Source organism: Pleurodeles waltl, chromosome 2_2 (genome assembly GCF_031143425.1).
Source record: "Pleurodeles waltl isolate 20211129_DDA chromosome 2_2, aPleWal1.hap1.20221129, whole genome shotgun sequence".
Lineage (NCBI taxonomy): Eukaryota > Metazoa > Chordata > Amphibia > Caudata > Salamandridae > Pleurodeles > Pleurodeles waltl.
This window is the reverse complement of record NC_090439.1, coordinates 1159560087-1159574449: the sequence shown is the minus strand read 5'-3', so window position 1 is coordinate 1159574449 and position 14363 is coordinate 1159560087. Positions and strand designations below refer to the sequence as shown.

General features: G+C 50.7%; 1 protein-coding gene across 3 annotated transcripts in view; it reads right to left on the bottom strand.

Moving 5' to 3' along the window:
- The window catches only part of LOC138282993 (E3 ubiquitin-protein ligase TRIM17-like), a 62607-nt gene extending 50195 nt beyond the window's left edge, over positions 1 to 12412 (bottom strand). For all 3 annotated transcript variants that reach the window (XM_069221088.1, XM_069221087.1, XM_069221086.1), the window contains exon 1: positions 11999 to 12412. In XM_069221088.1, the coding sequence (XP_069077189.1) occupies positions 11999 to 12409 (411 nt within the window). In that variant the 5' untranslated portion in view covers positions 12410 to 12412. The remainder of the gene's footprint in view (positions 1 to 11998) is intronic.
- Between the last annotated feature and the right edge of the window lie 1951 nt (positions 12413 to 14363).

The following is a 14363-nucleotide window of genomic DNA, read 5'->3' as shown; positions in this document are numbered from 1 at the left end:
ACTCTATTGAACTATATGCTGACTCTGTTGTCTTTGCATGTGTGAGACTCATGTTACTGAGAGAAAAGGATGACATCTGACCGACCACGATTCCCCTGAGGAGTCATTTATGTCATGTGCCCGCTTGCCACAATCATTCCTGCCCTTTGGTGGCGATGAGGCACTGCTAGTTAGCCGGAAAACCTGGATTAGGTTGACAGGTGTCACATGATGTGGGATTGGACTCAGTTCCCTAAAATTCAGGTGATTCTGCCGCCCGAATCCAGTAGTCTCATTAGGATAATGAGAACCTTCGCAACAAGAATGTGTTTCATGTTGTCCCTACTTTGGCGGTGCATCACAAATCCATTTTGGTCAAGCGGGTAGCTAGAATACCGGTTAACAGCTTACTGTCCTTATTAAGTAGTGACATTGTTCGGTAGAACCCGCATGATAGAAGGTCCTTCCCCGGCTTAGGAAGAACCACAATGGACGCCTCCTGCATGGAGAGTGGAATGGAATCAGGGCCTGTCATGGTGTGTCATGTTGGGTGCCAAATGGAAGCAGAAAGTTTTATAAAATACAGAAGGGAACCCATCTGGCCCAGGGGACTTATGAAGCTTGGTTTTAGCTATTGCCGCAATAACTTCTTCTGTTTTAATTTGGCCCTTCATCTGTGCCGCCTGATCCGGTGTCACCCAAGTAGTGGGAGCACCCCCAAGATAGGTCCCCGAATGATCCCCCACCACGGTGTCAGCAGTGTACAAGGTTTCATAGAATTGAAGGAAGCCCGAAGCTATGGACTGTCACCTCTAATCATGTGTCCCTCAGACGATCGGAAAGACTCCACTCCCGTGGACAATCGAAGGGAGTGGACGCGGTTACCCAGCAGCGGGCCCATACGGGTGCCTTCCACATAGAAAGAATAACGCATCGGGAGGAGCGCATATTCCGCTCGGTCTTGGCCTAGGCTTGCCCATTGTTTACGAGCCGACCTCCAATCGCCTCCAGCTCCTCGGCGCCCCAGTGCACTTATGGATCTGTTTAGTTCTAGTAACTGTTTGGTCATCGTTTCCCTTTTCTCTTTCCTAATCTTGTTATTCGTAGCTGTAATTGCTATGAGCTCCCCTCTAATGACCACTTTTAGAGCCTCTCACAGAAGGGAAACAGACCAGCCCGGAACATCATTGGGTGCCAAATATCTGGAAATAGCTTGTTCTATTTGTTTAACGACTGCCGGGCGCTGCAAAAAAGCTTTGTTCAGTCACCATGGCTGAAACTGTCTTTAGAGAGGAGGGAGCCCCAGGGTCAAAGACACTGCTGAGTGGTCTGACAAGCAGCGGGTTTGTATATCGATGGTCAATAGTAAGGATTGTATACCTGTCGTTTTAAAAAAAATAGTCCAGTCTAGCGTATGTTTTATGGGCATGTGAGTAGAAGGTGTAATCCCTAGAATGCAGATAGGATTCTCACCATAAGATCTCGGAGTTTCAACTCCCCCGCCTGCCTAACCCTTTCTGCTATTCCTTTTTCTCTGAGGAATTTAGTGACTGGTCTGAAATCTTTATTTTTGCAAGGTGATCAAGGAGAGCTCCTGGTAGGAAAACAATGTGTGGCCCCTAAACGTCACTGGATGCTCATCCCTAGCTTTGCATAAGATCTGTTCTTTAAGTTGAAAGTCATGAATGCAAGCTAGGATGTCCGCTGGCGGGCCATTATCTCTGAGGGGGGACCCACTCTATGAACGCTGTTGAGCTTGATGCCTTCATCAGGTGATGTCTCCAGCAGCTGAAGGAACAGGGCTGTGACACAGACATTTATGTTTGATTCCTCTGTGCCAGTCGGGCCCCTCTGATCCTGATATTGTTCCTGGGGCCCTGTTTTCCAATTTCTCTGCCTGCGACTGGAGGTCGATCTGTTGCTCCATTAGGTGGATGATCTCTCGCTGGAGCAGCTGCATGTCCTCATCTCATGCAGTCTCTCTATCATCCATGGAGGAGACCCTTTGGCCCAGCTCCAATACCCTGTGTTGGACCTCTCTTAGATCCTGGGAGAGATCTTGTTTCATCACCTGCAGGTTCTCCAAGAGACTGGAAAAGGGCCTCTAAGAACGAGCGTGTTACTTGTTCTTCTCATCTGTTGCCCTCTGGGGTGACATTGTGCTTGAGAAGGGAGGACCACCCCTCACATCTCCTCCTCCTGTTGTTCTAACAGGCTCGGAGTAGCGGGGGGGCTCAAGGCGGCTCGCTCACTCGTAAAGCCTGCCAGGCCCATTGGTTTCAAGTAGGGGCCAATGCCCCAGATGAGGGCCTGCGCACACCACCCCAGCAAGGCTGCTGCACTTTCACCTCTCCCGATGTTGGTGGTGTCTGAGGGATGGTGTCCTTCTATGTCTGCTGCAGGAAGGGGGGAGACCTCTCCACAGGCTATGGTGTCAGCCCCACCTTCGACCAGGGCCCCGCTGTCACCCCTCAGTCCCGCTGATGTCCTGGTGTGGATAAGACCTCCCCAGCAGCCCCCGGATGGGAGCCGCCGCGGCCCTCGTGCCAGGCTGGCCCTCTGTGCTGGGCCCAGCAGTGTGTGCTGTCCCAAAAGGCTTTCAGGCTTTGCCACACAGGTCTGATGTTCCCCTCGTTTCACCGTTGCGGCCACAGGTGTGATCAGGCTGAGCCAGAGAATGTGACCTGCACCGCAACTGCCACAATGGGCAGTGCCCGGCCCATGTGGTATCAGCCGAACGACGAAGGCCGAGTGGTCGATCTCACTCGGGGGCACCCCCAGGGGCACCACCACAGCTGCATCATGCGCCACGGAATTCTTGGGGTTATACATCACTGGATTCTCCCCAGGAGCTCCTTAGAATGGGTGGCAGGCATGGAGGGACCAAACCATGTGTCCTATCCATCTGCCATCTTGACCCCCCAAGTCCTGCATTTTAGAGTCTCTGAGATTCTGCACATTGATTCTCTGGATCTCTGTACATTTAAATCTATGGAACCTTGCACAGTGGACTCACTGTAGTTCTGCACCTTGGAATTTATCAAGCCCTGCTCCTTGCACCTTGGTCTCTCTAAGATCCTGCAACATGGAGACTCTAATTTCCTGCACAATGAGGACTCTGAGGCCCTGCACCTTGGAGCCTTTGAACAGCTGCACCTTTTGGGCTCTGGGGTCCAGCAGCTTGGAGGCTTTGAACTACAGGACCATGGACTTAGCTCTTGCACCATGGAGACTCTAATGTCCTGCACCCAGAGGACGTTGAGGTCCTGCACCTTGGGGATGCTGAGGTCCTGCAACTTGGGGTCCTCCTGCAACTTGGAGTCCCAGAGGTGCTGCAACTTATAGTCTCTAAGGTCCTCCATTTATGACCCTGATACAAATTAAGTTTGTGGACATCTCACTTTAAGGCTATGACCTTTGGTTTGACTACTAAGAAGGATCCTTAACTTTACTTCTAATTCTGGTGTGGTGAACTGCTCCCAGGTGCCATTCTCTCAGGTTTCAGAGGATTAGCCACTATGTTAGGATCCAGATTGCTTTCAGATTACTGTAAAACCCATGCACAGGATATTCACTCCAGTGCATCTTAAACGTGAAATGGTTCCTGCCTGTGTCTCTTTCGCTCGTCTCTTCTGCACCTCTCTCTGCATTTCTCCCTCGTTCTCATTCCCTTCCCGTTCAACTGCCTTGTCTCTTCTTCTACATCTCTTGCTCTTTTCACCTTCTTTCTTTCTGAATATTATAGTCTCCATCTCTCCCCCTCTCTGCTCTGATGCCAGACGTGAGGGTTCTGGACACTTTCAGAGGTTTGAAGATTGACTGGATGCTGACCCCTGAGGATGCTGTGGACTGAAGGGAAGTCGTGAGAGATGAAGAAAGGTTTCTTACCACCAAAAGCAGATCTGAGGAACAGAGACTGAGGGAGCCCTTTGAGGACTGGAGTGACATCACAAAAGAATAAGTAAAAATAGAAGTAGGCAAAAATTGAAAAACTATTAAGATTAATATCCACATTAAAGGAACTAAATTTGACAATCAGTGGAAGAGTGCAGAAACTATAGAGTTGTAGTTTTTTTAGAATGGCCATTGGACTTATTTATACCTGTATTTTGGACAATTACATGACATTGTGACTCCAGACAGGTACGAGCCCCTTTCAGTGCACAGTGTTCTAGTGCACGTAGGACATCTTAATTGAACTGCAATTTTCACTTGAGCAGAGCAGTGTCTTCACGTGCTGTTCCTTCGTGTACATCTTTTTGACACTGAATGAACATTTCATGTTGTCTCTTGTTTTTAACAAGCGCTCCACTTCACACATTTCTCATTTTTAAGAACTTTTTTTTAATTCTCTCACTGGGGACTGAGGTGCAGTGCATTACCCATGTGTTTCGCAAGGATATCACTATAAAAGTGGGAGTGTGTTTTACAGTTTAATAGCTGCTCTAACGCCTTTCCCTTGGTAAAGCCCTAGTGTTAATCACAAGAGGGTGAAAAGTGTTTCTGCAGAGCTTTCTGAACATGAAGCATCTGTGTGGAATGTACTATTGTGCATAAACCTCTGAATGTGGAATATTGTGCCTGAATAACAAATGTATTGTAATACTGTAATTCTGCAACTGCATAACTTTATCTCAGTTTGAACAAGTGAAGTACACGTCTCTCTACTCTACCCATCTTTAGAAGATTGGGATGTTGGGAGCTCCCTTGAAGACAACAGAATAGCTCCAGACTTATAATGGCTGGAATAAGCCGAAGCTCCAACATTCCAATGCTTGTCTTCATGTTTCTCCTTTTATACCACTAAGCGCAAAATGTTTTAAGAGACTTATAGCCCTTCTGCCTCGGGCTATATCGGTTGTTAAAGGCCCTCTCCTTTGTTCTAGGCCCTCACCTGTGGCTCGGTCCTATAATTTGGGTTCAGGGCCTTTAACAACTTGTACAGACCTTTGCAGTGGGGTCAGAAGGTACTGAAGGAGGTTTTGAGTACGCTGCGATTGTGGAAAACCTGAGGTAGTTTTTGTGGACATGAGCGCGTTCCCCTGGGCTTCGGGGGGTATTTTCATAAGACTCTGAGTTCGAGGGGTCTCAAGGTTGTTTTTTGGGAACTCAAGTAATGTTCCTGAAAAACGCAAGAAGCTTTTAAAGACTGTGGACGTTTTGGGAATAAGCCGAGGGGCCTTAACACTGTTTCGGAGTCATGAGAGTAGCTGAGGGGGGTCTACATATAATACTTATATGAGATGTTATTACTCTGGCAGCAGATTGGGTCTGTGTGAGCTCAGGACTGACATCTCCACACTGTAGGAAAGCACCCTCTTTTTGTCATAGTTACCCCCATTTTCTACCTGATGTCAGTGTGTTTGACTGTGTTCACTGGGATCCTGCTAACCAGGACCCCAGCGATTATGCTCTCTCTCCACTACATTTTGTCACCGACTACTGGCAACCCAGTATTCCATCCAAAATTGTCATACTGGTGCCCCCTTATAAGTCCTAGTATACGGTACCTAGGTACCCAGGGCATTGGGGCTCCAGGGGATCACTATGGGCTGCAGCATTTCTTTTGCCACCCATAGGGAGCCCATGCAAAGGCTTCTACAGGACTGCCATTGCAGCCTGTGTGAAAAGGTGCATGCACCATTTCACTGCACTAGGTCACTCATCAGTCACCCATATACCAGGCCTTCCAACCCTGAAGGCTGGGTGCAGGGTACATGTGTGTGAGGGCACCCCTGCACTAGCAGAGGTGCCCCTGCGACCACAAGGACCATTTTCCCAGACTTCGTGAGTGCGGGGACACCATTTTACGCGTGTACTGGACATAGATCACTACCTATGTCCAGCTACATAATGGTAACTCCAAACATAGGCATATTTGGTATCAAACATGTTGGAATCATACCCCAAGGCTTTTGCAAGCATTGGTTGTATGATTCCATGCACTCTGGGGGCTCCCTAGAGGACCCCCAGTATTGCCATTTCAGCCATCTGAGGCTTCCAGGCAGCCCCAGCTGTTGCCACCTCTCAGACAGGTTTCTGCCCTCCTGTTGCTTGAAAAGCTGAAGCCCAGGAAGGCACAAGAAAGGATTTCCTTTGGGAGAGGGGTGTTACACCCTCTCTCTTTGGAAATAGGTGTTACAGGCTTGGGAGGGGTAGGTTCCCCAAGCCACTGGAAATGCTTTGAAGGGCACAGATGGTGCCCTCCTTGCATAATCCAGTCTACACCAGTTCAGGGACCCTCAGTCCCTGCTCTGGCACAAAACTGGACAAAGGAGAGGGGAGTGACCACTCCTCTGTCCATCACCACCCCAGGGGTGGTGCTCAGAGCTCCTCCAGAGGGTTCCCTGGGTTTTGATATGTTGGATTCCAAGTTGGCAGGGAACTCTGGGAGCATATTAGTAGCCAATGCCAGCAGGTAATGTCAGAGCCCTACCCTGATAGGTGCTTACCTGTGTAGCTGACCAATCCCCCTTTCAGGGCTATTTAGGGTCTCTCTCTTGGGCGGTTCTTCAGATTTAGATTGCAAGGCTCAGCAGGAATCCTCTGCATCCTTTACTTCACCTTCTCACCAAAGAAACTGCATCTGGACCCTCGAGGAACTCTACAAACTGCAACAAAGAAGCAAAGATGACTTCTGCAACATTGTATCTTTAGCTCCTGCCAGCAACTGCAACTGTTTCCCGGTTTTACATCCTCAGAGGACAACCTGTGTTCAGCCTGCACCAGAAGAACGAAGGAATCTCCTTTGGAGTGAAGGAGTCACTCCCCTGCTTCAGCAGGCACCGCTCTGCATGGACGACTGGTGGCGTGGGTCCCTTCTCCTGATGAAGTGTATGGATCCAGCACCTCGGGTGGTGGACTGAACTTGTCCCGACAGTCCTGACGTCCTACTGCCCAACTTTGGTGGAGGTAAGAGCTAGCCTCCCCACGCAAGACAGTACCCCCATTCACCGCAACTTTTGCAGTTGCAAAGGCTTCCCTTCACAAAGTTCTTTGTGCACTGTTTAGCTCCCGCCCCCAGCACTCCTTCCTGCGACGAACAGCTTCCTGTGTGGTTCTCTGGCAAGGTGGGACCCTTCGTTGTAGTGCTGCGTTGGCCTCCTTTTGCATCTTCTTTGTCCCCGTGCTGTGGGACTACTGTGCACGCTGCCTGGTCTTCTGAGGGCTATCCAAGTTGATGAGAGCCCCCTTCTGACTCTCCCTCCTGGGTAGAGTCCGCTGGGGTTCTCCTGGTCCTGGGCAGCGCCATCTTCCGCTAACCGCGAGCTCTGCATGTGCTAAGGCTTGTTGGCAGAATCCAGTGACACAAACCAGACTGCAATCATCCATCCGGTGCGGAACATCATCTGCACCAACCAGGAACCCACATCCGTCTTCTTGGGAGCAGTACTGACTGTTGCTCTTCACCTGTGGTTTTTCGTTTGCACCTTCATCCGGGTTAGCAGGGGCTCCTGTTCTTCCTGGACTCATCTGTGCTTCTTGGACTTGGTCCCCTTCTTCCCCACGTCTTCAGGTCCAGGAATCCATCGTTGGTGTCTTGCAGTCTCTTCTGGTTCTTGCATTGTCTTCTTTCTCGTGTTCTTGTATGTTCTAGGAAGGTTACTGTGATTTACTCCTGCTTTCCTGGGCTCTGGGGTGGGTTCTATTACTTACCTTTGGTGTTTTCCAATACTCCTCGCACCCCTCTACACTCTACAGTTGCTTAGGTGGGAAACCGAATTTCGCATTCCACTTTCTTAGTATATGGTTTGGGTTCCCCAGAGGACCATTGGTAACCGCGTGATCTTCACTATTTACACTGTTTTGTAAATGTTTTTATAGCTATTTCTCCATACTAGTGTATATGATTTGTGTATTACTTACCTCCTAAGGGAGTATAGTCTCTATGGTATTTTTGGTATTTGTGCCACCAAAATAAAGTACCTTTATTTTTGTAACACTGAGTATTTTCTTTCATGTGTGTGAGTAGTGTGTGACTACAGTGGTATCGCATGAGCTTTGCATGACTCCTAGAGAAGCCTTGGCTGCTCATCCACACTACCCCTAGAGAGCCTGACTTCTAGACACTGCCTACATTTCACTAATAAGGGATAACTGGACCTGGTATAAGGTGTAAGTACCTTAGGTACCCACTACAAACCAGGCCAGCCTCCTACACACACTGCAAAGAGACCTGCTCCTTACACACTGAGAGGAGGACCATAAACCAACCTTACCTGTCCAGCGTGCTTCTAACATCCTGCAAAACAGAAGAACAGGCAGAAGGAAATCACAATAGATTTTAAATTCTGGCAGAAGTTTAGGTACAATATAAGATGTGAAATTAAAGTTCAGTTACACACATTGGAGTATCTCACCCACTGAGACACTAGGGTACCGATGTCACACCTCAACACACACAGGGGGTCATTTTGACCCCGGCGGGCGCTGCCCGCCTGGAGGGAACCGCCATATGGCCGCTCCGCGGTCGAAAGACCGCGGAGGCCATTCTGGCTTTCCCGCTGGGCTGGCGGGCAACCGCCAGAAGGCCGCCAGCCAGTCCAGCGGGAAACCCCTCCCCACGAGGAAGCCGGCTCCGAATGGAGCCGGCGGAGTGGGCATGTGCGACGGGTGCAGTTTGCACCCGTCGCGTATTTCAGTGTCTGCTAGGCAGACACTGAAATACCCAGTGGGGCCCTCTTACGGGCATGGGCACGGCAGGGGCCCCCAGGGGCCCAGGGGCCCCGCGGCACCCCCTACCGCCATCCTGTTCCTGGCGGGCGAACCGCCAGGAACAGGATGGCGGTAGGGGGTGTCAGAATCCCCCATGGCGGCGCAGCAAGCTGCGCCGCCATGGGGGATTCCCAGGGCAGCGGAAAACCGGCGGGAGACCGCCGGTTTTCCCTTTCTGACCGCGGCCAAACCGCCGCGGTCAGAATGCCCTGCGGGGCACCGCCAGCCTGTTGGCGGTGCTCCCGCCGACCCTGGCCCCGGCGGTACTGAACCGCCGGGGTCAGAATCACCCCCACAGTCTGTAATATTCAGAATAGGGTCACATGATGCAGCACAGCTTGTGATATCCTAAATGGTCCCACAAGACAGCAGAATATTTGAATTCTGAATGAGGGCAGATGACGTCCACGTTATTTCACAGCCATTTACCACTGCACTTAAGTAACTTATAAGTCACCTATATGTCTAACCTTTACCTGGTGAAGGTTGGGTGCTAAGTTACTTAGTGTGTGGGCACCCTGACACTAGCCAAGGTGCCCCCACATCATTCAGGGCAAATTCCCCGGACTTTGTGAGTGCGGGGACACCATTACACTTGTGCACTGGACATAGGTCACTACCTATGTACAGCGTCACAATGGTAACTCAGAACATGGCCATGTAACATGTCTAAGATCATGGAATTGTCATCCCAATGCCATTCTGGCATTGGGGAGACAATTCCATGATCCCCTGAGTCTCTAGCACAGACCCGGGTACTGCCAAACTACCTTTCCCGGGGTTTTACTGCAGCTGCTGCTGCTGCCAACCCCTCAGACAGGTTTCTGCCCTCCTGGGGTCCAGCCAGGCTTGGCCCAGGAAGGCAGAACAAAGGACTTCCTCAGAGAGAGGGTGTTACACCCTCTCCCTTTGGAAAAAGGTGTCAGGGCTGGGGAGGAGTAGCCTCCCCCAGCCTCTGGAAATGCTTTGAAGGGCACAGATGGTGCCCATCTCTGCATAAGCCAGTCTACACCGGTACAGGGATCCCCCAGCCCTGCTCTGGTGCCAAACTGGACAAAGGAAAGGGGAGTGACCACTCCCCTGACCTGCACCTCCCAGGGGAGGTGCCCAGGGCTCCTCCAGCGTCTCCGGCGAAGTGGGACTCCTTTGTGTAACTTCGGGTGAGCACAGTTTCACGCATCCTTGTAGTGCCTGTTTCTGGCACTTCTCCGGGTGCTACCTGCTGCTGAGAGGGCTCCTTGTCTTGCTCGACGTCCCCTCTCTCTCCTGGTCCAATTTGCGACCTCCTGGTCCCTCCTGGGCCACAGCAGCGTCCAAAAACGCTAACCGCACGATTTGCAGCTAGCAAGGCTTGTTGGCATTCTTTCGGCGGGAATACACTTCTGCACGACTCTCCACGGCGAGAGGGATCCGTCCACCAAAGGGGAAGTCTCTAGCCCTTTTCGTTCCTGCAGAAACCTCAGCTTCTTCTGTCCAGTAGAAGCTTCTTTGCATCCACAGCTGGCATTTCCTGGGCATATGCCCATCTCCGACTTGCTTGTGACTTTTGGACTTGGTCCCCTTGTTCCACAGGTACCCTAGATTGGAAATTCACAGTTGTTGCATTGTTGGTTTGTGTCTTTCCTGCATTATTCCTCTAACACGACTATTTTGTCCTTATGGGAACTTTAGTGCACTTTGCACTCACTTTTCAGGGTCTTGGAGAGGGCTAATTTTCTAACTCTCACTATTTTCTAATAGTCCCAGCGACCCTCTACAAGGTCACATAGGTTTGGGGTCCATTCGTGGTTCGCATTCCACTTTTGGAGTATATGGTTTGTGTTGCCCCTATCCCTATGTGTCCCCATTGCATCCTATTGTAACTATACATTGTTTGCACTGTTTTCTAAGACTATACTGCATATTTTTGCTATTGTGTATATATATCTTGTGTATATTTCCTATCCTCTCACTGAGGGTACACTCTAAGATACTTTGGCATATTGTCATAAAAATAAAGTACCTTTATTTTTAGTATATCTGTGTATTGTGTTTTCTTATGATATTGTGCATATGACACTAGTGGTACTGTAGGAGCTTCACTCGTCTCCTAGTTCAGCCTAAACTGCTCTGCTAAGCTACCATTATCTATCAGCCTAAGCTGCTAGACACCCTATACACTAATAAGGGATAACTGGGCCTGGTGCAAGGTGCAAGTACCCCTTGGTACTCACTACAAGCCAGTCCAGCCTCCTACACCTTCCCTATGAGTCTCAGGGAGTGACTGCACTTGTGATCTCGTAACAACCTCACACATACCGTGTACTCCTCTGCAGCCTTCCCTATGAGTCTCAGGCAGTGACTTCACTTGTGATCCCGTAACACCTTCACACATCCTGTGTACTCCTCTGCAGCCTTCCCTATGAGTCTCAGGCAGTGACTTCACTTGTGATCCTATAACAACCTCACACATCCCGTGTACTCCTCTGCAGCCTTCCTATGAGTCTCAGGGAGTGACTTCACTTGTGATCCCGTAACACCTTCACACATCCCGTGTACTCCTCTGCAGCCTTCCTATGAGTCTCAGGGAGTGACTTCACTTGTGATCCCGTAACACCTTCACACATCCCGTGAACTCCTCTGCAGCCTTCCTATGAGTCTCAGGGAGTGACTTCACTTGTGATCCTAGAACAACCTCACACATCCCGTGTACTCCTCTGCAGCCTTCCTATGAGTCTCAGGGAGTGACTGCACTTGTGATCTCGTAACAACCTCACACATCCCGTGTACTCCTCTGCAGCCTTCCCTATGAGTCTCAGGGAGTGACTTCACTTGTGATCCTATAACAACCTCACACATCCCGTGTACTCCTCTGCAGCCTTCCTATGAGACTCAGGGAGTGACTTCACTTGTGATCCCGTAACACCTTCACACATCCCGTGTACTCCTCTGCAGCCTTCCTATGAGTCTCAGGGAGTGACTTCACTTGTGATCCCGTAACACCTTCACACATCCCGTGTACTCCTCTGCAGCCTTCCTATGAGTCTCAGGGAGTGACTTCACTTGTGATCCCATCACACCTACACACATACCGTGTACTCCTCTGCAGCCTTCCCTATGAGTCTCAGGGAGCGACTTCACTTGTGATCCTATAACAGTCTCACACACACCCAGCACTGCTCTGCAGCCTTCCCTATGAGTCTCAGGGAGTGACTTCACGGGTGATCCCGTAACACCCGCAGACATACCTTGTACTCCTCTGCAGCCTTCCTATGAGTCTCAGGGAGTGACTGCACGTGTGACCCCCTCACACCCACAAACTCACCTTGTACTCCTCTGCAGCCTCCTCGATGGGACTCACTGTGTGAGATTTATGGTCCTTGGACTCTCGGCAGACCACACATATCATCCTCTGATCCTCTTCACAGAACAGCCTCAGTCTCTCCTCGTGTTTCTCGCACAGATTCTCCTCCGGGGGCTTCACGGGGGGCAGGTGAAGCTGTTTTAACATTCCCACCATGTTTCCCAGTTGCCTGTTGGGTCGGAGGCTTCTCCCAGGAGATATTGCTCTGCACTGCGGACAGGGGGAGTTTCCATCTCTCCCCTCCCAGCTCTGAGTGATGCAGGAGCGGCAGAAGACGTGTCCACAGTCCGTGGACACCGGGTCCGTGAAATATTCCAAACAGATGGAACAAGTGGCCTCATCTCTGAGACCCGTGAGCTGAGCTGCGGCCATGAGCCCGGAAACGCAGGGAGGGTTCAGTGTCAGTTCTCTAAAGTGGGCGTGCCTGTGTGTGTAAAGTGGGCGTGTCTGTGTGTGTAAAGTGGGCGTGTCTGTGTATGTAAAGTGGGCGTGTCTGTGTGTGTGAAGTGGGCGTGTCTGTAAAGTGGGCGTGTCTGTGTATAAAGTGGGCGTGTCCGTGTTTTTAAAGTGGGGGTGTCTGCCTGTCTCCTCCTGTGTGCTGGGACTTGATGGTTCTCTGTGTGAAGTGGGCGTGTCTGTGTGTTTAAAATGGGCGTGTCTGTGTGTAAAGTGGAAACTTCTTTGTGTATAAAGTGCTATTGTCTGTGTGTCTCTACCTGTGGGTGCTGGGAGTTACGGACTCAATATCTGTATAAAGTGGGCGTGTCTGTGTGTATAAAGTGGGAGTGTCTGTGTATAAAGTAGTGGTGCCTGTGTATGAGGTGGGAGTGTCTGTGTGTGGGTGTGTACAAAGCGGGTGTGTGTCTGTGTACAAAGCGGGGGTGTGTCTGTGTATAAAGTGGGGGTGTCTCTGTGTCTTCTCTTGCGGGTCCCCGGACTCCCTAGTTCACGTTTATCTGAGTATTTTGTCTAAGTTGCTCCCTGGTCGCTGCTGGAGGTGAACAGCCTCAAACACTGCTGTCCTTTCCTCTTTGCTCCACTAAATAAGGCCGCTAATTGTACTGTAATTGCATGGATACAGCGCTTACTGCCCAGGACGAGGCATCGCAGCGCTAATGTGTAAATTCAGCTCTGACTGCAGCAGCCCCGGCCTCAGAGGGGGGTTTATTTCTGGGAAGAAGAGTGAGGCGGGGGGTGAGAGAAGTACAGGAAAGTCACCCCGAGACTTTCAGTCTGAGACAACAAGGGAAAGGGCGGGGGAGGGAGGAACACACGGGGGTGAAGAATCACGGGGAAGAGAAGGAAACCCGGACATAAAGGCAGAGAGATGGGGGAAAGGATGTCAGAGGAGAAAAGGCAACAGGAGGTGGAGAAACGAGAAGGACGAGGAATAGAAAACGCTTACATTTTTTCATAATTGAAATTTTCACAAAGTTCCATTTACTGACCCTAAACAGGTTCAAGGCTCCTTTGATGCACAGACAGGCGCGCCTATGGCTGCTCTGCGGCTCTTTTTTCGGACATAGTGCATTCTGGGACTTGTAGTTTGTCTTTTTACATTATGAATATTATCTCAAACCTCACGGCCAGTAAGAGCTCTTGGCTAACAGGCCAGGTCTGCTGGGAGGTGTTAGACACGCAGAGGGTGATGGGAGGAGTGCTTGCACTTTGTCTAACCCAATCCATGCTCCTTTGCACTGATGCCCCCTCAGTTTGGCCCCAGCCGTGTGCACATCAGCCATGACCCTGTTCAGGTAGGAAGAGTCCAGCCCGAGCTGCCAGGCCAGGTCCTCCCTCAACCAGAACACAAGTACCAGGGCCGGTCCCGCACTGCGGGGGCTCTTCAGTCGGGTACAGCTTGGTTCCAGTGGCACAGTGCACAAACGAAGGGTGGGTTTGCGGGCGACCCCAGTGATTGCCGGTGATTAGACATATTACAAGCATTCGTCCCATCCCCATTTGTCTGCTTGGAGGTGTCACCCATGGCATCGACCCCTGGCAGGTGCAGGGGAGTATGGACAACCCCTCACACACACGGGGTGGGCACAGGACAGACAGCAACAGCACAAGCACCGCTCATGCGCAGAACAATGAGTGTCATGGGTCACAGGTACAGACAGCAACAACCAAGGCAACCGCCTAGGGCACCCAGGTTAGTCACATACCAAACCGAAGGGAACCATAACATTACTAAATCAAAGTTCAGCCATACATATGTATGTGTGTGGTCTTTGTACAGCGCACACCTGGCGGGAGGTAGCGTCGAGCTGTCCAGGTCAAAGGCAAAGTTACCATCAGTGCAGGGGCCGCTGGGCTCTTAGAGCTT